The 27,774-nt window shown below is 32.4% G+C and overlaps 2 protein-coding genes across 8 annotated transcripts; both read right to left on the bottom strand.

The window, feature by feature from the left end:
• Positions 1–217: 217 nt before the first annotated feature.
• On the bottom strand, positions 218–20,963 carry LOC105636104 (pre-mRNA-splicing factor ATP-dependent RNA helicase DEAH1). Of its 5 annotated transcripts, none has more exons than XM_012219273.4 (30): positions 20,770–20,910; positions 20,022–20,091; positions 18,936–19,084; positions 18,745–18,846; positions 18,448–18,578; positions 18,118–18,336; positions 17,946–18,014; positions 17,649–17,735; positions 17,264–17,297; positions 17,089–17,143; positions 16,930–16,989; positions 13,603–13,674; positions 13,102–13,165; positions 11,721–11,800; positions 11,485–11,552; positions 11,337–11,394; positions 11,087–11,144; positions 10,926–10,994; positions 8,360–8,428; positions 8,104–8,193; positions 6,861–6,947; positions 4,274–4,389; positions 4,125–4,191; positions 2,894–3,934; positions 2,739–2,801; positions 2,072–2,195; positions 1,877–1,977; positions 1,619–1,681; positions 1,444–1,516; positions 218–526 (listed from the first exon to the last, which is right to left on the bottom strand). In XM_012219273.4, the coding sequence occupies exons 4-30, from the start codon at positions 18,839–18,841 to the stop codon at positions 483–485; spliced, it is 3,159 nt and encodes a 1,052-aa protein (XP_012074663.1). In that variant the 5' UTR covers positions 18,842–18,846; positions 18,936–19,084; positions 20,022–20,091; positions 20,770–20,910; the 3' UTR covers positions 218–482. The 5 variants fall into 5 exon arrangements, with proteins under 5 accessions (XP_012074663.1, XP_089578626.1, XP_012074665.1 ...); XM_089722500.1 differs by lacking the exon at positions 20,022–20,091 and adding an exon at positions 19,441–19,570 and having other exon boundaries at positions 20,770–20,904; XM_012219275.4 differs by lacking the exon at positions 18,936–19,084.
• A 737-nt stretch (positions 20,964–21,700) lies between these two features.
• LOC149495693 (uncharacterized) lies at positions 21,701–27,220 on the bottom strand. 3 transcript variants are annotated; one of them, XM_089723430.1, is made up of 4 exons: positions 27,083–27,220; positions 26,950–26,994; positions 25,475–25,644; positions 21,701–21,833 (listed from the first exon to the last, which is right to left on the bottom strand). In XM_089723430.1, the coding sequence occupies exons 1-3, from the start codon at positions 27,198–27,200 to the stop codon at positions 25,490–25,492; spliced, it is 318 nt and encodes a 105-aa protein (XP_089579556.1). In that variant the 5' UTR covers positions 27,201–27,220; the 3' UTR covers positions 21,701–21,833; positions 25,475–25,489. The 3 variants fall into 3 exon arrangements, with proteins under 3 accessions (XP_089579556.1, XP_089579555.1, XP_089579554.1); XM_089723429.1 differs by lacking the exon at positions 21,701–21,833 and adding an exon at positions 23,275–23,429; XM_089723428.1 differs by lacking the exon at positions 21,701–21,833 and having other exon boundaries at positions 25,253–25,644.
• Between the last annotated feature and the right edge of the window lie 554 nt (positions 27,221–27,774).

The following is a 27,774-nucleotide window of genomic DNA, read 5'->3' as shown; positions in this document are numbered from 1 at the left end:
AATTTTTTAGGGTGTCAAGCCCCCTCCCTCCTGTCATTGCATGTAAAATTGTGCATGTGCTCCCCTGTTAGTCGATGTACAAGAAGTCAACATGATACGACAGGCCGTCGCACAATGTTAATGTTGAAGCATATCAAAGAGCAATTCTGACGGCGACTCAGAATTCCACTTGTCTCAAAACAAAAGGGGTAATAGTTCAAATGTAATTGCAACGAACTTCTTCAGTAACAAATCCAATATCGCTATATCAGAGACTGGATTATCAAAAGCATTTTTTACAATGTTTAATTGTGACCCCAAAATGGTCAGTGAGCAAATACAAGAGATCAACTGATATCTACTTGTCAGTAAAAGCATTTCGACCTAATTTACAAAATTATATTTACAGTCTTCTGGTCGGCCAAAGAATCGTAAACATCCTGCTGAGCTAAACAAGGCCCTATCTGAACTAACAGTTTTTAAGTTATTTCTAACGAACCCAGCTATGATGCACGTCCTTCACCCCGCGGCATTTTCTTTGATCCCGCTGCCACATTCAAGCAACCAAATGAGATATCAAAACCAAAACCAATTTGCATTTGCTAAAAACTAAAATCTAAAACAGCATAGTTCATATAACAAAACAAATCATTAGAATGTTTGATGTACTTAATTTACACAATGTTAAACTGCCATCAAGGAAAACCACTTCTCAGATCCAACTCACACTAAACCATTCAGAATGCTGAGATTAGAATTTTCCCAATAAAATCTACAATTCTTTAAGAAATTGTTTTGCAATAGAACCAACTCAAAGAAATAGTTTGTTTTTCTTGGATATTTTTGCAAAAATGAGGAGAAGAGGTTGTGGGCCGTTTAGTGTAGATCATAAAAAGCAGTTGGTCTCTCATTGTTAATTGTCTGATTGCAAGGTGTTGATAATCTAAGAAATGTTGAATCTCAGAAATTTTAAATATTTTTCTTTAGAAAAAAAAAAAAAAAAAAGACTAATCTTATAAAGAAATTAGTAATTTTCATTGGAAAGGCATAATCATCCTCAAACAGAAATTAAGAAACTGTACTCAAATAAAATTATTCTTTCCTAAATTACTATAACAGATCGAAGCCGCTGTCCAAGCCGCATGGTAGATCTATTGTTAAAAGCCCTTCTACATTACGAGTCAAGTAATCTCAAACATGAATGCACTTGAATTTAACTTCATAATGCACCCCATATCATGCACACGCACATGCATGTATACACACAGCAAAAGGCATTCATTTTTCTTCCTATTCAACTCATTCAGATGCTTTTTCTTTTCTGCTCAGCTATCCCATCAAACTGAGCTGTTTTTATTTATGATATGAGGCCAATCAAAACCAATGGCATAAATTTATTCATAGAAAAAAAAAAAAAAAAAAAAGAAGATATACGAAATAGAGAAGGGGAGAGAGAGAGATTACAATCTTCAACATCCTTCAGCTGGTAATAGTGAGGGGCTATTTCTACCAGCCACTCGGGCTTCAGCTCAGTTACCTACAAATTCATCTTCAGAAATTTAGCCATGCTGGCATATGCATGCCAAAAGAATCCCTTAAAAAGGGAAAAACGTGTGGAATAATATATCTTAATACTTGCCTGCCTCATGTACTCCTTGGTCGTAAGAACCAACTCATGATACGTGACCCATCTTGGAAGCACCTGAAAGCAAACAAACACAACATACAAAAACGAATCCCAATTCTTCAACTTTCATGTGAAGCATATTCAATATTCAATATTCAATTCTTTCATCCACATGGTTGGTTTTCTGTCTTCAGTATGGCCTAATTCACGACATGCTTATGCAATAAGCCACCTAGCTCGTCATAAAAGTAAATAATGCAGACACCTTACCTGAGCCAACCCTGAGCTGGGATGTATGTGAACCGTCTGAGGATGTTTCACTGTTCGATATGATCCATTCTTCTGCAGCCTTGCGGAATGAGGGAAAAAACCTGCAAATAATATTTAAATCAAATCCAATTCTGAAAATCAAAAGAAAGTAATATTTACTTGTAGGTCCTAGGAATAAAAGGCACTTGTAAATACCAGAAGTTATGCACTTCTTTATGGCATCTAAATCATTGGAATTGGATGTTAGCTCAATTTCAACCCTTTCTAAAAGGCCTTCCAACTGATCTCGAATATCTCTAGCCCGCTTCATACTCCTCACCTTGAAAGATTAAAGGTTATAGGTTATAAAAAGTACAAAGAACAGATACAGATATGAAGCCTAACAAAGGGATGATTAAAACCCATGAACAATTGTAAATGTATTACACCAGCTTGAAATATTAAATATGCATGATTCAACCCTTTTTAAAAACCATTAGTCGTCTATCACAAAACACACAGCTGAACACCGATATGAGACTAATTCAGCAAGTTACATTGAACCCACTCTAGTTAACTGCAACCCTGATCTGCATTCCTCTCGTTCTACAATAGCTAAGTTATATCTTTTCTCCTCCCTTCTTTCCTAATTTAATTTCTCATCCAAACAAAGGAATAAAGAAAAGAGTCACAGGAACCCTGCACATCCATATACTATTGTTTCGAATTCACATAACTAAAAATTTAGAAGTTAAAAATATTAAATGTCCCTACATTTGCACTCATAAGATACCCAAACAAAGCCTCATAACTTCATACAAACATCAGTGAGACTAAAATACTATATTACTATCATGATGCACCGAGAAAATATCAGCCATACCTGAATGTAATTTTCATAACACCATTGCGTCGAGTAATTAGTTTCCTTCCAAGAATTATACACCTAAAAGAACAAAAACAAAGGACATAAAATAAGATCCTTCCAGAACCCTCCTCTCTCTGTGTGCATGCACCACATATGTCATATGTATTAACCTTGAGAAGAGCTACATGGTCCCCCACATTTCCTGTGTGGAAATTCAATCTAGCATTGTCAGCATGGACTTGTTTATCCTTCGGACGATAGAATATTGAATTTCCGATGGAAAGCATGGCAGCAATAGAAATTATCTCATCTGAACACTTGTACTTGTCAGAAGCAACTATCATTTTAGATAGCATAGGATCAAGTGGGAACTCAGCCATCCTTCGACCAACTTTAGTCAGCTCCCCATGTTTATTTAATGCACTCAGCGCAAATAGAAGTTCCAGGGCTTTCAGTAATGCCTCAGAAGGCGGAGGATCCATAAAATCAAAATTTAGCAAGTCATGAATTCCAAGACTCTTTAAAGACAATACAACATTAGCCAGATTTGTCCTTTGTATTTCTGGTACAGTACTATCATCCAAGTCATGCTGATAGTTATAGGCAGTGTACAACCGGAAACACTTTCCAGGACCTGTTCGCCCAGAACGGCCAGCACGTTGCATGGCCGAAGCTTTTGAAATAGGTGTTATAAGTAAAGACTCCATTCCTGTCCTGGGATTATATGATTTCATCTTGCAAAACCCAGGATCAATGACATACTTGATCCCATCAATTGTTAAAGATGTTTCAGCAATATTTGTTGCAAGAACAACTTTTCGTGCCCCTTCAGGAGTAGGTTCAAATATTTTAGCTTGAAGCTCTGTTGGTAAATTTGCATATATAGGGCAGATAATAAGTTCTGCAATTTTTGTCCCCAAACCTCTGGTCCTATGCTTCAAAATTTCCTCAGCTGTCTCTATTTCCTCCTGACCTGTGAGGAAAACCAAAATATCTCCAGGTGGCTGAGTCACATGAATTTGAAGCGCAGTTACAATTGCTGCATCAAGGTAATCAGCTTCTGGCGCTCTAGTATAATGTATCTCAACAGGAAACCTTCTTCCAGGAATTTTGAAAATTGGTGCTGAATCGAAGTAATCACTGAATTTCTCAGCATCAAGTGTTGCACTTGAAATAAGCAACTTCAAATCTGGACGGAACCGGGCTATATCCTGCCATGCACAAACATCAAATGGTAAATTAAAACGGGCAATGAACAAACTATATTTCCTTCTGAAAACCCAGGGCGAATATCAGTTCCCCTTGAATCCAACTGCTATAATTCACACAAGCATGGAGAACAACTTTGCCACTCTGTTCGTTATATGATCATGAAACTGAAGCCTGAAGGGATGTGCTTGCCTTTACTAGTCCAAATAGTATGTCAGTTGACAAAGTTCTTTCATGTGCCTCGTCCACCATCACGACACTAATAAATTGCTACACAATGTGAGTAAATCAGTGAAACCAAGAGATCGGCACTATTAACAAGCCAGTAAAGCAAGACTCACCTGTAGCTTGCCAAGTCTGGCTCACCAAGGAATTCTCGCAAGAGCATTCCATCAGTCATATATTTAAGAACAGTCTTTTCTGATGTGCAGTCTTCAAAACGAATGGAGTACCCAACCTGAAAATAAAATGGTAATAATTACTGGTGTCCATTCAGCAGCAGAAAGATAACGGTATACAACTCCCGACTGTAATAAAAACACAAGGCAATAAATACAGTCTCCGAATTTTTCGCATGCCAATGAAGCCGAATCATATAAACACAACATCATGATGATTTACACCCAGCGCCAAATGATGTAAGACATGTTAAAGTAAGCCTGACAATGATATGGTGGGGAATTCAAGCAATTCATCAGTCTTAGGGTGTGAAAAGGATCTGGAAATGCAGGTTTGTACGGATGCAAAAATAAATAGAGATTTAGCTTTGAGATTAAGTGTATAAGAGAACAAACCTATGTGGAAAGGGTGCTGTGAACAGTACACCTGATAATTTAGGCTATTAGAATAATTAGGATGAATTTCACTGGTTGTGCGTGAACACAGGGGATACGCACTTAATGCCTTGCCTTCAATTTGTAACTTAAAGATGCTCCAACTTTAATTTAACAATGGTAAGAAGACCTTTGCCCGTTTTGATTGACTTCCGACCACCGGAATGCCATATGACACTGACACTTGGATTTCTCTTGTTTCCATGTTGGCATTTTCTCTCTTTTTTTTATTATTTTTTTGTTTCCATTATCTCTCTCTCTTTCCTCTCTCCATCCCTCCACCCATTACAATTCATAAAGAACTCGACAACCTTAAACCCATCTTCAGATTCCTCTTCAAGACCATCTGCCTCTCTAAGCTTATTTTGTTGCAATTTTCGATTAGAGCAGAAAAATGAGATATAGGGTTCCACAATGAAAGATGCATTCAAGCTTTTGACTTTATAACAAATCTAAGAGACAGCCAAAAAATACAATCCCAAGACTTGAGAAAAATAGCTGAGCTCAGGCTTCCAGCCAGTATACAAGGAACAGAGGGTCCAATTTCAAACCTTAGGTGCTATAACAAGAAAGAAAAAGGCTTGACTTCAAAACTGGATCAAGAGAGCTCTAAATTAAAGATTTCTTCAACAAAGAACCTAAAACAATGAAAAACAAATTTATAAAAACTCGGAAGGAAAGATGTTGGCTCAGCTTCAAAAGAAATTTCAGGTGAAAAACCAACAGAAATATAAAATCCAGAATTGAAATGACTCAATTCAATAATGTCAAAACCCCACTAGAGTGAAAACTTAAACAAAGAAAACAAATTTGGAAGAAACCCAAGAAAGACAGAGAGTAAACCCTAGAACACCAAAACAAAATTTGTAGAGAAACTCGCATCAGATGGCCTATGGACGGAAAAATGATCGACCCCGATTTGGACTTCATTGGCGGCATTGTCCATTGGCTTTCAGAAGCTCGTCGTCTGGGCAAGGTGCGTTTACTTTGTAAGTTATGTAACGACGTAGTTCGTTTGGAAATTGGGTGCAGGCTCGGGTAACCGGAGGTGAAGGCGAAAGTTAAGTGGGAGATTGGCGTCGGATCCTTGATTGGCAAAGCCAGAGTTGGTAGAAGTAGTAGCCGGGCGGCTAATGTTCCCAAATTAAGGATAAGAAGAGATGAAAAAGAATAGAGAAATTTTTTATTGTATTAATAAAATTAAAATAAAAAAATAAAAAAAAATGTTGAAATGGAGAGAAATTTTTTAATCAGTGAAAATCTAAGTTAATTAAAAAAACTCCACGAGTCATGCCACGTAGCATTCTGGTGATCGGAAGTCAATTAGAACAGGCAAAGGTCTTTTAAGTTCAGAAACCACGAGTGAAATCAACCCAAACAATTAGAAAGACCTATAATATGTACAATTAAAAGGTCCCTAAACATCAAAATGATACCAAGTTCTTAGACCAAAAATTTGCCTCCAGTTCCAGAAGAGGACAATAATTTTGAGGTCATGGTAGTGCCCAAGCATCATTAGTTGGCTGTAATTAAAAATTGAATTCCATGATGTAAACATGAAAATACCAATCCTAAACTTTATAGATCACTGCAAGCAAAGATTTCACTAAAATTTCTCTTTCAACTTTTCAAGCATTTTCCCATGAAATATTGAAAACACGGATACCCAAAAAAAAAAATTATGCAGTAAAAGAAATTTTGTTTAATTTCACAAACAATAATTATAAATGTATAAATTAAAGCTAAAAAGATTCAACATTATAATTAAATGTTTCTCCAAAATCTCTCATAATGTTTAACCATTTTGAATAATTATTAGTGTTAAATTAAAGTTAATTCTCTAGGTATTTAAAACCCTAGACCAACTTCCTCGACAAAAACCCAATATGGTCATCAAAGTCCAAACTAAAGATTAAGTTGACCATATAAATTTGAAAGCATATAAATCAATTTTCAATAACCACAAAGTTCAGGGTGTCGCACATAATTATCCCTGAAAATTGTACCAGAAACAATTGAGAAGTGAATACAGCACGATTTGGAACATGAAATACAACAGGCAGAAGTTTATAACCAACGAAAGCACAAGACTTACTTCATGCCCAAGTTTGACTCCCATTTCTTGAGAAACCCTAGCAGCAACACTCATAGCAGCAACCCGCCTTGGCTGGGTGCAACCGACCTGTGAGACAAAGAAGACAAACTTATAAGTCTCCAGCATGGTCTTCAATTTTTTTCAAAAAGTACCAAACATGAATGGTGAATCATCAATTTTATACAAGGCCATAGGACTGAAGTTGTATGTTTGCTGATCAACAATTTTAGTCATGACCATAAATTTTTTATGATATAGATACATAAATAAGTACATACATGCACCTATTTGCATGTAGTTGACAGCAGGATTTTGAACTCTGGATCATAAGTTATAGAGAGGGGTCGAGCTACCAATTAAGAATGCCTCACTGCCACTTCTTTAAGATTTAAATATTTAGAATTTGCACAGACAAATTTAGTGCAACAATCTTTTGAACAAAGCTAGCAGGCTACATGCTGAAAACTTTGTTTGGTTCTTTAGATTTTATCACTGTCTAATTGGATGTCTCTCTCAAACAGTTTTTCACTGTTCTCAGTATGTATTCTTTAGACCTACGATCAAAAGAAACCTCGGTGCTACGTGTTTGTCGTTTTCAAGTTCCACAACACTACATTAAAGCACACAACACTGAAGCATTCAAATCATCAAGAATCAATTTAAATGAATTATGAATAAATAATCACAAAATTCAACTGACAGAATAACAGAAGAAGTCACAAAGAATGTAACCATTAAACAGCAAGTGGCCTAATAGATTTGGTTTTATATTACCACAATAATTGCACCAGTAGATCATTCCCTTTGGTTTAATTTTTAATTACAAAAATTCAAACATTTGTTACTTCTGTATGCATTTCCCACTTAGGATCATCTTATTTAGGAAGCATTTTTATATTATAATGTAGCAATTTCATTATTCAGAATTTGTTTCATTACTGTTATGCAGACTTCATATGTTGCTTTTTACATTACTGAGCTACCACTTGTAGCAACGAATTTCCTATATTTTTCTTGCTCTGGCCAGTGCTTTTAATTATCAAGCTTCTTATTCTTTAAACCTGAACGCTAAGATTACTCAAAATTATCCCACCATTAAGACATCAGTAGGCACCTTTCATCAGTGTGTGTGTAACAAATTATTCCCAAAATCACAAAAACTCAAAAGTTCAACAGAAGGTAACAATAGTTCTAACTCCAACAAAATCTACCATCAACCAAAGGGCAAGGAACAAACTTATACCTTTCCACGCTTGGTGTATCCAGCTTCATGAAGGTACTGTGGTATTTGCGTGGTCTTTCCAGAACCAGTTTCTCCTACAATAACAAGAACCTGCAGTAGAAATTAACCAAAATAACCACAGGTTAAATACATCTGAAAATGATTAGTCCATGCAAACTATGCCCCAGACTTGAGCACAACTAGTATTTATATGCCATGTTTCAAGACATTAATTTCAAATTAAAACTTAAAAATGTAATCAGGGAAAATTGAATACCTGATAACTCTCAATCGCCTCAAGAAGAGCATCTCGAAATCCATAGATAGGTAAGGTTTTCCTTTCCTCCTGAAATAATAACAAAAAAATCTCACATATTTTAGCGACATTCTCTGTTAGAGGATACGACATGCCAAACTAGATTACAAGACATGGTCTTAGGCCCATCATCATTAATGTATGTGCAAAATCCATCAACATTGAAGCTTTTAGCTTATACAGCCTATTTTAGATGTGCTTCTCCTCATAATTTGCATTTTTAATTGGGCAAGTTCGCTATATCAACATTTATGATTGTTAATTGGGTAAGTTTGCCATTTCTGTATTTTTGAATGAAAAATTAGAAGACATCAAATCATAAACTGAACATAATTTGCAAACCAAATTGCATATTGATTATCAATCCTTAAAGTTTCAGCAGTTGTGAGATGAGCCAACAATCCATATCAGGTACCCAACACACCTAACGACCTCCCTCTGCTAGGTCCTCCAGCAGATGTAACCTAAAGCAAGAGTTCAACTCAGAAATCCAAATGAAAACCAGAGACAAGGGCATATTAATTTCACCACAAAGCTAGAATGTCAGATATGTGTAGAACCCAGGAGATAGGCAAACAAGTTCCAATCCCTGTCAGTTAACCAGCCATCCCAAAACCTTGGGAATGGGATTACCAAAAAACAAGTCCCTCATCAAGAAAAAGCTACACGATTCTCACTTTCATCAGCTTTATAACTAGAAATGCAAGATAATTAAGTTCCTAATAATGTCATGGCAATTTTCTCTATTTCAAATTACACTGTAGCTAAATGTAACAATCAAACTCTTATCCAATTCAATTTTAGGAAAACAATTAACAGAAACCATGTATTAAGTGAGTCAAAATAAGGGCACCAAGAATGCGAATTCTCAATGAAAGAAAATAACAAGGAGAACAAAAAATCTGTTATATGATATATGCCATCTATAACTGTTTGGATGTTTATACCAAAAGTAAATACCAACAGTAGAGAATATCTTCCACACAATCTATTTATATATGATGTACAGATTTTATTTGGTCTAACTCTAGGGAGAATCCTTCCTTGCCCTGCATCGACAATTTCTTGATATCAGCAAATAGGTAGAATGACATCAAAATGCGGTCTGAAAGCTCCTACCAAGTCATCAACCTATTCTCCCTCATGTGGATGCTAGATCCCTGGTTCCTAATCCCTTCCATTTTGAAAATATGTGGCTTAAAGCAAATGCCTTTAAGGGTCTAGTTAGAGGCTTGTAGCATGAGTATCACAATTAAGGTAAAGTTAATTAGGCTCTTACTACAAAAAGTGAAATTCCTTAAAAGAAAACAAAGGCTATCAACTAAACAGTGTTACCAACAGCTTTTACAATCTGATTTCTAAAGTGCTTGTTTCAAGACTAAGGAGGCAATTGGCAAAGTTGTGGGGCTCATCCATAGCTTTGCATGAATGAGAACAAATCCTTAAAATATGGGTTCGTATAAAAGTAGTCGGGCAGTGATTAATCAACCCGGTAGAAAGAAAGTCTTTGGACATATTTGTTGGGATTTTCTCATCTGTGTCCTTGGGAAATGGGCTCTGTGTCTTGCATATTCCAAGACGATAAATAAGTCTGAATATTTTGATGGTTCAATTGCAAATGGATTAAAAAGAAATGCTGGTATTTACCTTGCTTTTCTATATTGCCCAATTTATGCCCTTTACATTTATTTCTCTTTGCAATTTCTTTGTTAAGGAAACCTTTTGTCACCCTTTCTTTTAGTTTTAGTTATGGGGTTTGAGCAAATGCAGTCTAGATCAGTGGAGGAGATATGCTATCTGATAAATCCCTTATACATATTTATACTCTTGTGGTTTTGCAGTTTTCTCACACATTAGTAAACTGCTACTGGATTCATAAATGAATTTATTTTATAATTTAATATCATAAATTAAATACATTGATAGAGATAATGTGGCAAGCACGAACAACAATTAATAATGCAGTTACAACATTTTATAGTTAGTTAAAATTTTTAAAATACACTTGATGTTCACTATTTTTCAATATAGTAGTCAATATCGTACCAGTATCTAAGAACATAAAAGTACGAAATTAGATATTACACTATTATTACTAATAAAATTTTATGGTATTTTTGTAATCAACATAAATTTGAACATAAGTGCATGACAGAAAGACTAGTGGCAAAAGAAGCAAGGGGTCTATAATGAGTTGATGACTTGACTCATTTTATAGACTTTTGTCAAGTGCTAATACGAGGTCATAATTAAATCATTAGGAGCAAAGAGTTTCCCCTGAAAGCTGAAATAACTAACATTGTAACACTAACTATTTGTGTTCTTCCAAATAGCAACAGCAAAAGAAAATTGAAGGTATACCCCATACAGACTTTTAGGAAGCTAAAACTGAGGCTTTTCCTAACACACAACACATATTCTTTAGTGGCAAAATTCGCTTCAAGTGACTTTGGGGGAGATTAAAAAATAACACAAACCCCACTAGGAAAAGAAAAGTAAAAATATAGATAGACAATAAAATATACACCTGAAGCTTCTCCAATGCAGTTTTTCCCCTAGACTCATCCAGTGACTCAGCATGCAATTGATCATCAAACTGCAAATCCAAAAAGGTAGTGCAATTATATGTGACTTTTAGAAGAAAACTGGGCATCCATTATTAGATAATTAAGCTAGTAACAGATCTACCTTGTCACCATCCATAACTGATTCCTTGATGAATTCAATCTGGTCTTCAAACACAAACCTAAGCCATATTTAGAAAGTGCTAATCATGTGTATTCATACAAAAGAACATATGTGAACATTTTAATTCAGAAGAAAAGAAAAAATGAAACAATGTTGAAACCACCGAACAAGAATGTAAAACATGAAAAAATAAGAAATGCTTGGTCAAAAGTTCCATCAACTTTGTGAGTCAAAGGATATTTCAACTTACTGATAATCATCAGATATTTGCTTTTTATTCTTTGAACCAAACTTCAATGATGCTTTCCCTGGAGGATGATGAAGGCTTCAGAATTAGTCTCAAAACTTAGTAGCAACAAAGAGATGCAAAAAGAATGCTAAAACCTTCCCGAATTTACCAATTTGATAATCTTCCCAAGCCTCCTGCTCTGCAAATGGGTTCATTTTATCACCAGCAGTAGGGTCCCTATGAAAAACAGTAAAAGATAATCTTAATAAGACAGACCAACAGTTGAATATTGAAAACAGTAATGTTAATTACTAGGATGAAAATTTTCTAACAGAAAACAATTTATGTAATGTGTAAAACTATTTGGTGCTCTTGATCAAGAGTAGCATTCCATTTCCAACTGACCTATAGCGCTGCAAAGCAACAGCGAACCTCTTCTCTTGATTAACACCCCCTTCCTGATCATATGCATCCGGCATTCTGTACTGCGTTTTCATAAAGAATGTAGGACAGCATATAATTTGTTATAAACAGTTACACAACGACCACAAAAACATGTATAAATAGAACATAGATGAAATGCATGATAGAGAATCTAAGTTAATCTGTCAGCTCGATTAAAATGGCAAAAAAATGCAGAGGGAAGATGAAACTAGGAAATCAAATTTTAGAATAATATAATCATTTTATTTCCTGTTATATTGGATAATAGGGGCATTGAGAGAAGAGATTTAGTTTAAGAGAAGGGATTTCTTGAGGATCCTAAACCTAGTTCCTTTCAGGAATCAAGCAACTCAAATCATTACCATAAGTTGCAAAGAAAAAGAGGGAGGAAGAAAGAGCCAAAAGGAATATAACCTCCAATACTATGAACCTGATAAAGTCATACCAGTATCGTAAATCTACATTATGATGTTCACATTTTGAAAAGTAGCACAGAACAAGAACAGTCACCTCATTTTCCCACAAATCACCCACGTATGGGAATATATATAAAAAAGTATGTAGAGAAATTATAACCTAGAATTTTTTTCCTCCCTCCAGTTCTCTCTTCATTTCCTACAAGATTGAATTTTGATTTCACTCTGTCAAACACTAAAAATTTCCATTAGAACCCTGATCAACTTTACAACACTAAAAATTTCCATTGGAATCAGTTAATGCAGCATAGACATTCAACCATAAATAGTCAAAAACTTAATCTTCTTCTCCTTTTTGAGTCGGTTATTTTTAACAATATTTAGATCCTCAAAGACATTGCCCTTACTTTTAGCAATTACATTGGAGCAATAATTTTTCTGATATCTCCTTGAAGAACTTTTTCAACTGCTGCAATATCAATTTTGTCAATTCATACATTAAAGTGGCTTTCAGGGTTATATGGCCTTGTACAACTTTACAATTATATAAAGGTGAGAAAGTAAAGTATTTGTGATTATATAAGAATAACGATCTAGATTACAGATATTGTCAAATGGTCATCTCTCGATTTTCCAAGGGGAAAAGAATGATACTAATATCTATTTGACGGCTTTAGAACATTGAAAACCTCAAGCATTTGCCACTAAACTCCATATTGTCACATTCAATAATTACAAAGATGTGAGTACTCATAACAACAACCAGTTTACTCTAATAAAAAGAAATCATTGCATCAAGAAAATTTGAGAGTTATATTTTACAATCCTGATAAAACACGTATTATTGTGACAGATAAATGACAAAAATAACAAAAACATAATATGGAACAACACCCGAGAAAAGATCTAAACAAATGATTAATTACCTCATTTGCGTCGTCTGGTGCTTCTGATCTCTTCTTTACAAGCTCATATATTTCTCTCTTGTATCTGCCAAATAAGATATCAATGATGCTTATTGTCTTGTATGCTATAGCAAATAACTTCACTGGTTAAAAGGGTTAGAATTGCATGTTAGCCTATGACAGCAAACAAGATTGGGAATGTTTAATAATTAATCACACAAATTTCAATACAGATAGAGAGAAGGAGGAAGGAGAAGACAAGAAAAAAGAAAAAGGAAGGCATTGGAAATGAGAATTAAGTCATTGTTCATTTGTATGCACCTGCTAAAATCACACCATAAAGTTAGAAAGATCAACACAAACTCTTGGATTTTTCTAAGAAATTTTGTAACTTCTCTAAGTTTATGGCCACATTTGGGTGAAAAGAAAAGAGGGGGAGAATGTCGAAAGGCAAGTATACATATACAGGGAATTTGAATTGAAAGGGTACAATGTACAACAGAAACAAATCAAATATATTACCTTAGTTCACGATTTTCTGCTTCAGTGAGCTTCACACCATCAAATAGATATTGTTCATCTTCTATATCATCTCTGAAACAGACGTGCAAAAATTAAAAACAATAAAGATTAAAAGGCAAAAAGCAAAATCCTGCAGGCTAAGCAACTGAATTTGCAGTAGTTGACAAAGGCATGCTGAGGTAACCAAAGCCTAGAGGTGACACCCCAAGTCACACGGATGGTAAATAAAGGTGCAAGGTGCACTAAGGCACAAAGGGATGTGGAGCCTAGGCACTAGCCTCCAGGCGAAGGCGCGCGCCCGAGTGAAGTGAGGTGCAAAAAGAAAAAATAAAAATAAAATAAAATACATAAATCTGAAAAATATATTTTAAGATATTAAAAAAAAAAGAGAAAATAATTAGAAAGACAAGGAAAGAAACACACATAAATCAGAAAAAAAAATGGTAACATGACAAGTTATATATTAAGATATTAGAGTTAAGACAAAAAAGTAGAAAGCAAATATAGGAGGAGAAATTGAAAGACGCAAATCTGAATGGATGTGGGCTAAAGACTAGATTGCAAGAGGTGAGTGCTAGATGATGGAGAGGAGGTTGGATCACAAAGCACATCACCAATTTTTGTGTTGCATTTTATCTCTTTTATTAATTTATTTATTTTGTGTAAGCAGATGTTGGCTAGATAGCTTTCTATCGAAAGAAAACCCTAGGTGACTTGTTCTGGAAAACAAAAACTAGAAAGTCGCGCCTTTCTCGATCCTTAGGCAAAAAAAAAAAAAGGCAAAAAACGTGCACGCTTTTGCCCAGAGGCTATAGCTTGAGTGAAGCCACCCGCCTGAGAACTGTTGAGGCGAAAGCCCTTGAGCCTTAAGTAAGGTGAGCCTGAGGCGCGCCTGCAATAACTATGGCCACACATCTAGGTGTCTCAGCATGTCTCTCAAGAGACTAAGGGTATTTTACTTATTTAAGCAAGAAAATATACAACATAGCTGAACAAGTCATGCCTAAGGTGCCATGCCTAAGGCTTATGTCTAGGCACCAAGGCGCATGCCTCAGGGGCTTAGGGATTTTTGTTCTTTTAATTTTACTCTTTACTTGTTCTACTTATGTTGGATGTTTTTAGTTTATGCCTTTGTTATTTGCTCAACATTTATAGCCTCCACCTCCTAAGGTTGTATGGTTTTGGTTCTAGTTTGGTTCTTGAGAAGAACCAGAACCAAAATCATAGTTCGGCTTTTTTAAATTTTGGAACCAGAATCAGAACCAATTAACTTAGGAACCGGAACTAGAATTCGATTCACTTCCAATTTGGTTCTTCAGTTCCGGTTCTACAGTTTTGGTTTCAATTCCAATCCCCCCCCCCCCCCCCCCCCCCCCGCGGATTAAAAATTAATACACTACTCTCCACATTGATACCGCATTTCCTTTAAATTAAAAAAAAAAAATCAAATACAAGATAATTAAAAGAAAAACTCATCCATAATAATTATAATAATAGTACAAAATTACAATATAATACTAAATCATAATTAATAATTGATAATTGTATTCTTTTTTTTTAAAGGAAAAACGTATTAATAATTTCTTTTTATTTCAGATAATAAAATATTAAAAATAAAGAAATTAAAACACTAACAATATAACTAAGTCTTAAAAAATAATGGAATTTAATATTATTGTCCAATAAAATAGTGAAAATGTCACCTTACACTGATAATATCTTCATTTTAAAAACCTACACTAAAGTGATACAGTTTCGATGTTGGTTAACTTGAGCTCAAGTACAAAAACTACGTGGGTTTGATTGTTAAGGGTTAGTTATTAATTATAAATATTAGTAACCATGTTATCATTAACAATCTACTATTATTATCATTAACAATCTACTATTATTACTAATTATTAGAAAGACAACAATTATAATATTATTAAAATTATCATTACTAGCTATTAGAAAGAAAATAATTATACTATTATCAAAATTAGTTGTTGTAATAATATTAAATATAATATAAAGTACACATGTAACTAGAAATGTTACAATTAATTATAGTGCTATTAAAATATTATTTATAATTAGAATCATTGTAATTATAGAATTAAATATGATATTAATACAAACTATTATTAGAAAAGCTATAATTAAAACACCATTAGAATACTAATGCAGTTATATGATCACTTGGTAATATATATATATATATATATATATATATATGCAGAAGTAATATTGTTTACTAATTTGTAGGTTATAATATAAAAAAGCTTATATAGTAAAAGCGCATGCTTAAATTAAAAATTGATTTGAATTCCAGTTTCCTCCCTAAATATCAAATTCATTGTTAATTAATAAAGAGTATTCCAATCAATTACAACTAGAGTCTCACCTCACCTTAATATTTACTAGCAGATAATAATATATTTTTCAATTTAAATAATAAAAATAATGGTTGTTCTGAAGTTTTAAATTAAATAATAAATCTAAAAATTAAAAACTACATATTTATTAATTGGTTCTTCAGTTCAGCTCTAGTTCAGTTTGGGTCCGGTATGATTTCGGTTCAATTCCAATTCGAATCTTAGTGAGAATCAGAACCAAAACCAACAAAATTTTTTTTTCCAGTTCTGGTTTGAATTCTTATAAAACAGTTGTTTTCAGTTCTAATTTAGTTCATTTCTGCGGTTTGATTCAGCCCCCTCAGGAACCATGCACAGCCATCCTCATACAGCCCTCTTCTTCTTCTTCTTCTTCTTCTTCTTCTTCTTCTACAACTACTGCTAATGTGTTATGCCTTTGTCATGCATCTGATGCACCCACCACTTTCTCCAGGCCAATCCTATGTCTGCTTCTTCATCTTTTTCTTTTTTCCTTCTTACTGTCCTGATTCTTTCATCTTTCTTCTCTGCCCAATCGTTTGATGTCCCCATCATCTTTCTTTCTCATCTTTGTTCCTCCATTTCCACCCTTCTCAGTCTCAACATGAACTTTGTACCTTTATTTTCTTTTGATGACTGATGTATGAACATAAAATTGTTACTTCTTTTATTCACACTCTTGAATCTTTCATGTTTTCCCGACCTAGACTGCTAGTGGTTATTTATCTTCAGTATAATATTTGATGATGCTTTATTATGAATGGATTTCTTTTGACAACTATGATTTGCACCTAGAAATTCCAAAATTTTTCAACTAATCACCTCAAGTATGTTCCCTTTGTTTTCTTTTTCATGTTGAGGATCCAACAATCTAGTCCATAAGCAGAATGACTAAAACAAGACAACAGAAAATTTGTAAATTAGGTGACAACTAGATTTTAATTTAAGATACCTGAGTTCTTCCAATTTCTTTTGCTCCCTTTTCTTCAGATATTCTTGTCTTGACACTTTTCTGAAAAGAAGACGAGAAATAGGATTAGAGCTGCTCACTCATTAAAAAATGCAAACACAAAAAGAAAATAAAGAGAGCAACAAATACTGAAGCACACACCTCAAAGTATCGATGCCATCTTCCTCCAAAGCATGTGATCTTCGAATTTCTTCTTCTATAGCACCAAAGATGCAAAACAGAAGGGGTAATGGAGACGAAAGATAACTTAATTCAAATGAATTATAAAGGATTCTTAAGAGTGTGATTTGTTTACATGACATTTAAGATGTTATACCTGCCTCCTTTTTTGTTAACTTCGGCTCTATTAGCTGTTAAAAATAGACCAAAATGACAATATCAGTGACATAAAACTAAAAATGTTCAAGAATATGATTTGTTGGCAGGAATTAAGCCCATTCCACAATACAGGTTATTCTAGTGAAGTTTATCCCATGTCAAGTGGGCCAGTAACAGAATCAGTACTAATCAGCTCATTTTACACGTATACGTCAAAAATCCAGAAAAATGTTTCAAGGTTGCATTTAACAGAAGATTGTTTAACAAAATTACAATTCTTTGCATAAAAGATTATGACAGTAATAGCAAGTCTCTGCAAATCCTAGTAATAATAGAATACGAAATGGAAATGCCAATTTAGATCATTAAAGTTAAATGTGTACCTTCCGAGTCCCTGCAGCATCACGTTCTCTTATATTGTGTTCTAATTGCTCCCTTTCTCTTTGATCACGCAATCTTTCCTCCTCAGACTGCAAGCAGAAAGATATAAATGCCATATTTAAATTTTACAGAAACTAACAAAGAACAAAGCTAAATATGCAGCAAATTACAGACTTAATTCAAGTACTTGTGTTCGAGGTGATTAATAAAAATAGAACCCATTATAGATTATGAGTATCTAGCTACTTAAACGCATGGAATAGCTTTCTTTAGTTCAAATTCTAAGAATTACAGAATACCTCAGAACCATCATCTTCATCCGGAGAAGTCCGCTGTCTAACATGCCTCTCTTCTTCTTGTTTGAGCAACTGCATCATTTCATTTTTATCAAAAAGTAAAAAATGCTTGATGTTAAAAACAGCACTGTTCAACAACTTACTATAAGAAATGAACAAAAGAATAACAATTTGCCTCATCTTCTTGATCCTCTTCACTGCCAATCTTCTTCCTAAATCTTTTCTTGTGTGTATCAGCTCTTCTAGGCTCGGAAGCAGCTGCGACTGATGATTTGTTATTAGAAACACCAGCAACACCATTATTGTTATCATCGTCATCAGCAGCATCCAAAATTGTGTAACTCTTCTGTTTTCTCACTAACATAGCAGCTTCCCTTTCTTGCTTTTGATAAAGCTGGAGAGAAAAGCATGGATATGTCTTGTTTAATTAACCATACAATTTAACGTGCCATAAGCCATTATCCAAACTTACAAGTCCATCATCATTCATCAACTAAGAACTCACACTTAAACCAGACTGTTTATGAGGTACTCTAGAAAAAAGTTGTTCAGCAAAAGCACGGGTTTCTGTTGATGATGAAAATCCAAATTCTGCTAGCTTGCCCATTACATCAGCTGACGAATTTGCTTGTTTAGCTGCATAGAAGTAAGATTAAGCACAAACTCAATCGATTCTACATATTATACACTAAAACCTTAGTTGTACAAAGTACAGAACCGTATTCTGTTTAACTCAACACATTCAATATATTATACATCAAAATCATTCTTTATATGACATAAATATGCAAAAGTGACTCACATAAGCCGATTATGTACTGAACAACTGTATTCTGCGAATAGCCCAGCAATGACATTAACTTATCAGATACCCATGTCTTCAAATCACTGTCTCCCATTTTCTCTGCACCATATAATGAAATAGAACAAACAAAATCAAACACCAAGTCGACAAATTTTTCTAAAAATCTCCGATTAAAAGAAATCTCAAACCTCTTCAAGTAGATGTAAGGCGAGAGAACGAGAAGCAACTACAGCTAGGGTTTTCAATTGAGCTTCAATTCAAAATTGAAAGTGCAAGCAGGAGCAACTACAGTTATGCGTTTGTTGTAGAAGGTTTATGTAAAGACTAGTTTATATGCCTGCCGAGGAAGAGAAAGAACAATAAATAATTTCTTCTCTACCACTGTTATTCTTCACAAAATAGAAGATCCAAAAAAGAGCAGGGTGGTGGTAACTTGTAATTTGTGAGGTTGCTTCCAACATGTTTTTTTTTTTTTTTCTAAGATCCAACAACATGTTTTTAGTGTTATAGTTCAAACTACAGTGTTATTCTTATATGTACACGTAGAAAAGGTGAATAAAAGCACCCTTACTTTTTACTAGAATTTTCTATTGAACCATTTTGTGAAATTTTTTAATATTAAACCTTGAACACATAACATATAGGACACGCAGCTAGGATAGGCACCGGGCGGTACCCGCAAAAATAAACTACCTGAATCCGTTAAGGAATAAACCAATAATACCCAAACCCGTCCCAAATTCGTTTAGAAATACCCACATACTGCCGAATCCGCTTACATAACCGTTTAATCACATATTTATTCAATCCATCAAACCCGAACCTGCATGAAACCCGAATCCGAACCCGAAGTGTAACAAAAACATGCATAAAAAATACATTAAAATTCAACTTCAAAATAATAAAACAACCTAACCTGTAATATTCAAAATAATAAAACAAATTAACCTGTAATATTCTCAATCAACAGTACATAGCAATATTAAAATAAAACAAAAGAATTGCAATTCAAACTAATATCTCAATTCTCAATTAAACAATTTGACAATCAAACATCTACTAAAATTCAATAAAAATAATATCAACCACAAACTAAAAACTAATTAAAATATAATAATACTAAACTATAACAAATTATAATGAGAACTATATCCATATAAAACATAACAAAAACTATGTCAATAAAAAAATTACTGAATTAAAAAGTACATTAAAAAAACAACACTACAAAAAAAAAAAAACATGTACATAAAGATAATATTCTTAATACAAACATAATTCTTGAACTCCACTTTTTCAAGAACCAAGATTGCAAGGATTAACAATCAACATCATCTTCTTCATCTGAAAAATAAATAAATAAAAACTTTGACATTATAATAATTTGGTAAATTTTCTATCGGATAAACAAGTATGCAAATTGAACTAGCAAATTCAAAGTCTAGCAATATGACTAAAACACTTAGATGTTTAAGCTATCAAGTCAGCCCTATATGCTTCTCAAAAAGAAAAATACAGCCCTATATAAAATCACAAAATACTAAAAAAAAAGTTCAGGAACAAATTAAACTTGTTAAACTTGTTAGGTTTGTATAAATATCTCATGGTAAAAAAATAAAAACAGGAATAAATTAAACTTGTTAACATGTTTTGCTTTCACATTTGTACAAAAAGCAGATTCCTTTTAATCATTCTCAGTATCTCTAGACAATCTTAATCATTAAAAACAAACCAAACTTTGAATTAACAACCCAAACATATCATATTTCACTTAATATATATAAATTTTCAACAAAAAAACATGCACAAAACCCATAAACGAAAAAATAAGACAATATGCAAATAATCTCGGCTGAACCCATCAATTAATTCAACAATTCCTCCTCTCTGTCTGTTTATATGTGTTTATAAATAAAGAGAGAGAAAGAGAGAGAGAGAGAGAGAGAGAGAGAGAGAAAGGAACGAAGCAAAACGAGAAAAAAAAATTAAACTGAGAACGAAATAAAAAAATCAAGAGCGAACCTGTGGCTGAAGAGCACGACTGCTGCGGAGGCGATGGCCTAGAACGAAAGCAACGGGAGGGAAGGTATAAACGAAGGTATAAAGAACGATTGTGGCTGCAGAAGTGCAGAAAACGAGCGGCGCAGGGAAGGGAGGAGGGAGGAGAGAATACGTTTGATTGAGTTGAGTTTGAGAGAACTTTCTGTTTGTTGTTTGTGCGATTAAAATCCAACCCTAGGCTAAAACGACGTAGTTTTGGTTTTGGATTCATTTAAACCTCCCCTACATCAAAACTACGTCATTTTAATGGTAAAATAGTTATTTTTGTTATTATTATATTAAAGTTATTATTTTTCTTATTATTCTTAAAGTTATTATTATTATTATTATTATTATTATTATTAATTAAAAAGCTATGATTATATTCCAATATTATAGTAAGTGTAACAAAATATTATATAAAGTATTAAGTTTAATTATTTTTATTAGAGAATGTATTTAGTAGGTTATAATTTGTCTTAGTTAATCAAAAGGTAACTAAGAAATGGATAACTTATTATTATTAATGTTATTATTTTTCTTATTATTCTTAAAGTTATTATTATTATTATTATTAATTAATTAATTAAAAAGCTATAATTATATTCCAATATTATAGTAAGTGTAACAAAATATTATATAAAGTATTAATTTTATTATTTTTTATTTGAGAATATATATAGTAGGTTTGTAATTAGTGTTAGTTAATCAAAAGGTAACTAAGGAGTGAATAACTACATTTAATGATGTTGTTGCATCCGTTTATCCTCCTTTAAAAGAAATTAAATTTGGTCATCAACATCAAATAGTTATATGTTCTTCTTTTAAGATGATAAATACAATAGATGATGATAAGAAAAATTCTACATTAAAATATATTAAAAATGTTCAATTTCAAAATAATTACACAAACCAAATACTCAACACAATAGAGTCACAATTAGATAGATTAGAAATTCAAACTCCAATATCTTATACTTCTCATATTCAAATACCCTTACCAATTACTAAACCAGAAATTTCAATATTTAAGCCCTATGAAATACCTGCAGAACAAACAGTTAAGTTAGACAAAACAGAAGATATGTTAAAAAATATATAAAATAGGTTAAATTGTTTGAATATTTCCACTTCTTCTAGTATTAAGTAAGTAAAAACAAACAATTTAAAGAAGAAGAATCTGACACAGATATTAGTCAATTAAAAAAACAATTTAGTGAAAAATTTATTGTTCAAAAGATTCATAATGCACCATTATCCAAAACTAGAAATTTTTACCCTAGGCCGACACCTCCAGATATACAATATGAAGATAGATCTGCCATGACTCAGCTAGATACAATGCAAAATCAATTAATAAATGGAATATAGATGGATTATCAGAATATCAAATAATAAATATGTTACAAGAAATGATTTCTAATCAGCTCATAAGTCTAAAGATAACATTAATCTAGCTGTAGCTCATATATTAATCTCAAAATTTACTTGTCAATTAAAAGAATGGTGGGATAATTATCTTTCTTTAGAAGAAAGATAAAAAATATTAAATGTTACTAAAACTATAGTTAAACAAGAAGGTCAACAACAAATACATACAACTGTACGAGATGCAATTAATATATGAATTTTTGCAATTACTAAAACCTTTATAGGTGAGCCAGGAGAATATCAAGCTAGAGCATTTGAATTATTAAATAATTTGACTTGCCCAAAGTTACAAGATTTTAGATGATATAAGGATGTATTTCTTATAAAAGTATTTACTAGGCAAGATTGTAGTCATGCATTTTAGAAAGAAAGATTTATTGGTGGATTGCTTAAGTTATTTGCTGAAAAGGTACGCTCGAGAATATGAGGGATATACGGTGGATTTATACCTTATGATATCCTCACATATGGAAAAATTATTAATCATGTTAATAATGAAGGTTTAGCTTTATGTACAGATCTTAAGTTAAATGCAAAAATGAAGAGTGAGTTCCATCAAAGTAGAAAAGAATTAGGAAGTTTCTGTTGTCAGTATGGATATGAAATGTTATATCCTCCTTTTGTTAGAAATAAGAGGAAACATAAGAAAAATCCCTATAGAAAACCTTTTAGAATTAGAATTTTTTGAGATAAAACCTTTAAGGATAACAAACCCCCTTAGATAGCTAAAAAGAATACACTTAAAAGAAAAGGTAAAAGACAAATAGTGTGTTACAAGTGTGGAAAAGCAGGACACTATAAGTCGCAGTGCAAGATGAGAGAAAAAATAAATAATCTAGATATATTGGATAAGTTAAAACAACAAATGATGAGTTTGCTTCTCACCGATACAGATACAGATTTAGAAATAAGTTATAACCTGGAGATTTATATAAAATAGAATCTAGTTATTCAAAAGATAGTTCAAGTGATATAGATAACTGTAAATGCGATGGTCCCTGTATTTGTAAGATAAATAGTATAAACATAGTTACTTGAGAGACAAATTTTCTTTTAGATTGTATAGATAAGATTAGAGATAAGGATGTTAAAAAGCAATATTTGTTAAAATTAAAATATGTGATATCACACAAAGACAAAAAACAATATGAGCCTGAGTTAAAAGAAATATCAATAGTAATAAAGAGAAATTTTTTCCTTCTTTAGCCGACCTACAAGGAGAAATTAAGATAGTTAAAAAGAATTAAAAAAAGAACATAATAAAATTAAACAAAACATCATTCAGTTACAAGTTAATAAAATTATAGATGTTCAAACAAAACCCTCAGAAAATAAGAAAATAAATAATTTGGCTGAAACATTATCTTATGATGAGTTTATTAATGTAATATTTAGAATAAGCTTTCAGATTGGATAATTTTAGTTAAATTAGTAGTTGAAAATGATTTTCATTTAACTAAGACTGCATTAGTTGACTCTGGTGCAGATCAAAATTGTTTGCAAAAAAGATTAATTCCAACTATATGTTATGAAAAAACTAAGAAAATGTTATACATAGCTGATTGTAGTAAGTTAAGAGTAGAATATAAATTAATAAAAGCAAAAATATGTACTGACGGTTTTTGTTTTAAAATGCCCTTTATTTTAGTTAAAAACCTTACTACAAGAGTAATACTAGGAACACTTTTTTTAGCTACTATCTATCCCTTTAAAGTAGATAATGAAGGATTAAAAAAAATATCTTAAATAATCAAATATCTTTTAATATTATGCAACCAATTAGACAAAATGATTTAAGTGGTATACAAGATATTTCTATATATAAAGAAATAAATCTCATTGAACAAAAACAAAAACATATTAGCTATTTGAAACAAGAGATTAATAACATTAGGATTGAAAATCAATTACAACAGACTCACATACAACAAAAAATTAAAGACTTTGAAGAACTTTTAAATAAAGAAGTATGTTCAAATACTCTGAAGCCTTTTGGTCTAGAAAACGACATATAGTTCATTTACCTTATATAAAAGATTTTGATGAGAAAATTATCCCAACTAGATCTAAAGCTATACAAATGAATAAACAATTACAAGAATATTGTTACAAAGAGATAAATGATTTATTAGATAAAGGATTAATTAGAAAATCTAAGTCCCCTTAGAGCTGTTTAGCTTTTTATGTCCAGAATGTGGCAGAAATAGAAAGAGGAGCACCCAAATTAGTTATTAATTATAAACCTTTAAATAAAGTATTACAATGGATTAGGTATCCTATATTAAATAAAAGAGATTTGTTAAAAATGTTACATAGTGCAAATATATTTTTTAAATTTGACATGAAATCAGGTTTTTGGCAAATACAAATATACGAATATGATAGATACAAGACTTGTTTTAATGTCCCCTTTTGTCATTATGAGTAGAATGTTAATAAACCTTTAAATAAAGTATTACAATGGATTAGATATCTCATACCAAATAAAAGAGATTTGTTAAAAAGGTTATATAGTGCAAATATATTTTCTAAATTTGATATGAAATCAGGTTTTTGGCAAATACAAATACATGAATCTGATAGATACAAGACTGATTTTAATGTTCCCTTTGGTCACTATGAGTAGAATGTTATGCTATTTTATTTGAAAAATGCCCCTTCTGAATTTTAAAATATTATGAATGACATTTTTAACAATTATCATGAGTTTTCAATAGTTTACATCGATGATGTGCTTATTTATTCAAATGATATTGATCAACAGTTTTCTAATTTGAAAAAGTTTTATAATATAGTTAAGCAAGCTGTTTTTTCTCCAAAAGTTAAACTATTTTAAACTAAAATAAGATTTTTAGGACATGACATTTTTCAAGGTACTATTAAACAGATTGACAGATCAATTAACTTTACTGAAAAGTTTTCATATGAAATTATTGACAAAAATCAATGACAAAGATTTCTAGAATGTCTGAAATATGTTGCTGATTTCATGAAAGATATTCGAATCTTATATCAATCATTGTTCAAAATGGGCGATCAAAAATTCTAGTTAGGGTAACTAAAGTTCATTGGTTTGCATAAGCTTTCAATTTATTAACAAGCATGTTGAGCTTCTAAATCTTACAAATGAGTTCCTCTTTATAAATACATTAGCTTTTAGTTAAAAACAACAATGTAATAAATTAAGTAGCATGAGCACACATTGTTACCTATAATGGTAAATAAACATAATCATCAAAATGTCCAATAAGCATACCCGATCATAATTTCTTTAAAGACTCTCATAGTGGAGAGGTCCCCCTTTTGCCCAAGGACTACAATGCTTATTACCCTCATCATATTCACTTGACCCACCTCCAACTCTAAGCCAACGATTGAATCGTTTAAAGCCAAACACAGCTGTGGCATCTACTGCAAGGCTATCACCTGTTGAAGCCAAAAAACAATATCTGTGTTGATGCTTTCTTATTGAAACGAAAGGAAACTGAATTCCATAAGAGACAAAATAGCATAATTGCATGTATGCAATGTGTTATGCTTAAAAGTGTTCTAACAAAACAAAAAATAAATGTAAACACAAATTGGGAAAGAAACGATAACATAAACTCTATATAGCCCAACTTCGCATAACAAAAAAACATAATCATTAATACCAATCTAGTTAGCCTTCCGGTAAGGGCCACTTTCTACCATACTTTAGCTTAGGTGTGCATTCATAAAAAGGAGTGACAGCTAGTCCTTTTAAGCATTTCTACCATTTTTTACAGCTGTACCCCAAAACTAGATGCAAAAGCCTAATCCCTCAAGCTCAAATTGGGCATTTAGCATACATATGAGAGTGGTACCAGGGAATGGCACCATAGTGCCTGCTCTCAACATGATCAAACCTTCTTTAGTCTAGGAGCTCAGTTTGTCATTTTAATCCTCTAAGTAGCCAGCTAGCTTCTATAAATCGAGGTGAAAATATATAAATTACTTAACAACTTCAAACTATTATGAATTAATTGTTATTAATATTATCCATTATCAAAGTAATGGATTCATATGTAGGATGATTGGAGCTCCTAAAGCACTTACGCTAGATGTAATTGTTGCATAATTAAATATGTATATATAATATACTTTTATTTTGTTATGTATGCAAATGCTAGTTGTTGCAAGCAACTATTATAATTCTTAAGATTGTATATATGAACATAAAATAAGCCAAGTAAAACATGAAAAGGATGTAAATGAATGCGGCATTTTGATCTGTCAAAGAGATCTTATAAATATATGACTTGATATTAGATTTCTAAAGTTTCACAAATATATGTATGTGCATGCACGCAATCTTGCTTGAGTCTTTTATCTCTTAAAATGAAAGTGGGACTAATCTCTAATAAGAATCTTTCTAAATGGTTGATATACCAATCTTATACATAATGCTCAATTTTTTTTATTAGCAATTTTGTGCAAAAGTTGATTACTTCAATGTGTGGAATTCTCCAAAATAATCTCAATTTCATGGAATTCTATCAAACCTAAATGAAAAAGCTCCTATTTCATCTTACATTTAAATTTCAATATAGATTAACACCCTCAAAGATCAGTTTTGCAAAAACAAAATTAAAATGTCTTTACAAGGATAAAATCTGCATTTAGCGAAAACCTTTAAGCAGCAATTTTTAATAAAAATCCCCAAGAGACTATTTTTCATAATAAAATTTGCATTTCATTGGCAAAACCTACCTTTATGTGAGTGAGAAACTAATCCAGATGATCCAGAACGCCGTCCTGCATAGGTACAAAAAAAAATGTTAAAAATATTCTAATTTTTCAAGCCAGTGAGGAGATCATGCCAAAGATCAGCAATTTATAGTACCTCCTCCCCTCCTCACCCCATTCAGACTAGCACATATATACTTGTGAAAGAAATTTTGGTGGATCCGCAATGATAAAATAGTGCCGTGCCGATTTGGGTTTTTTTTTTTCAGTATCATCTTCTATGTCTATCCCTATTGGATGTTCCCCATTCGTACACACACACACACACATATATAAAGGAGAATCAATGGGTTTTCTCCAATGCTGACGTGGTGAAGGAGAATCAATGGATTTTCTCCAATGCTGACGTGGTGCTTCCTCTAAAACGTGAGATTGTATAGATTTTACAAAACCTCCATGTTTCTCCTTTATATATATATATATATATATACACACATACTGATAATGATTAGCAACAAACTTTTCCATAGGCATATATATATTAATTAATCTCACAACTACTTATTAATTTACAGTTTTTATATGTATTAAAGGGTCCTTTATAATTCACTGACTCTCCTATTTAATCATTAGTTATCCCACCATTTTAAAGTTAAATGACTAATTTATTTATATAACAACACTACTTAGCTTTACATGGCCTGTAATCACCAAGTTTCAGTCCCACATTCAGACCAGTTGGTAATAGCATGAAGTAAAAGGAAGAATCATGCTAAAGAATTAGAGGAAGGGACTGAGATGGATATGGAGGCTAGTGAGGACGCGTGATTTTTTCATGGGAGGAAAGAA

Source organism: Jatropha curcas, chromosome 6 (genome assembly GCF_041381405.1).
Source record: "Jatropha curcas cultivar XTBG-Jc1 chromosome 6, XTBG_Jcur_1.0, whole genome shotgun sequence".
In the NCBI taxonomy this organism is placed as follows: Eukaryota; Viridiplantae; Streptophyta; class Magnoliopsida; order Malpighiales; family Euphorbiaceae; genus Jatropha; species Jatropha curcas.
Note: the sequence above shows the minus strand (reverse complement) of the source record. Positions and strands in the feature narration are given on the sequence as shown.

Excerpts from the sequence above, each read along its gene's own strand:
- LOC105636104 (XM_012219272.3), bottom strand. The coding sequence starts at position 18,841 with ATGGGAGACAGTGATTTGAAGACATGGGTATCTGATAAGTTAATGTCA. Across the intron at positions 18,337-18,447 it reads ATAAACAGTCTGGTTTAAGT|CTTTATCAAAAGCAAGAAAG; the intron begins GTGAGTTCTTAG and ends TTTTCTCTCCAG. Across the intron at positions 2,196-2,738 it reads GTTATGAAAATTACATTCAG|GTGAGGAGTATGAAGCGGGC; the intron begins GTATGGCTGATA and ends TAATCTTTCAAG.
- LOC149495693 (XM_089723430.1), bottom strand. The coding sequence starts at position 27,200 with ATGATACTGAAAAAAAAAAACCCAAATCGGCACGGCACTATTTTATCA. Across the intron at positions 26,995-27,082 it reads TGGGGTGAGGAGGGGAGGAG|GACGGCGTTCTGGATCATCT; the intron begins GTACTATAAATT and ends GTACCTATGCAG. Across the intron at positions 25,645-26,949 it reads AGTTTCTCACTCACATAAAG|GTGATAGCCTTGCAGTAGAT; the intron begins GTAGGTTTTGCC and ends TGGCTTCAACAG.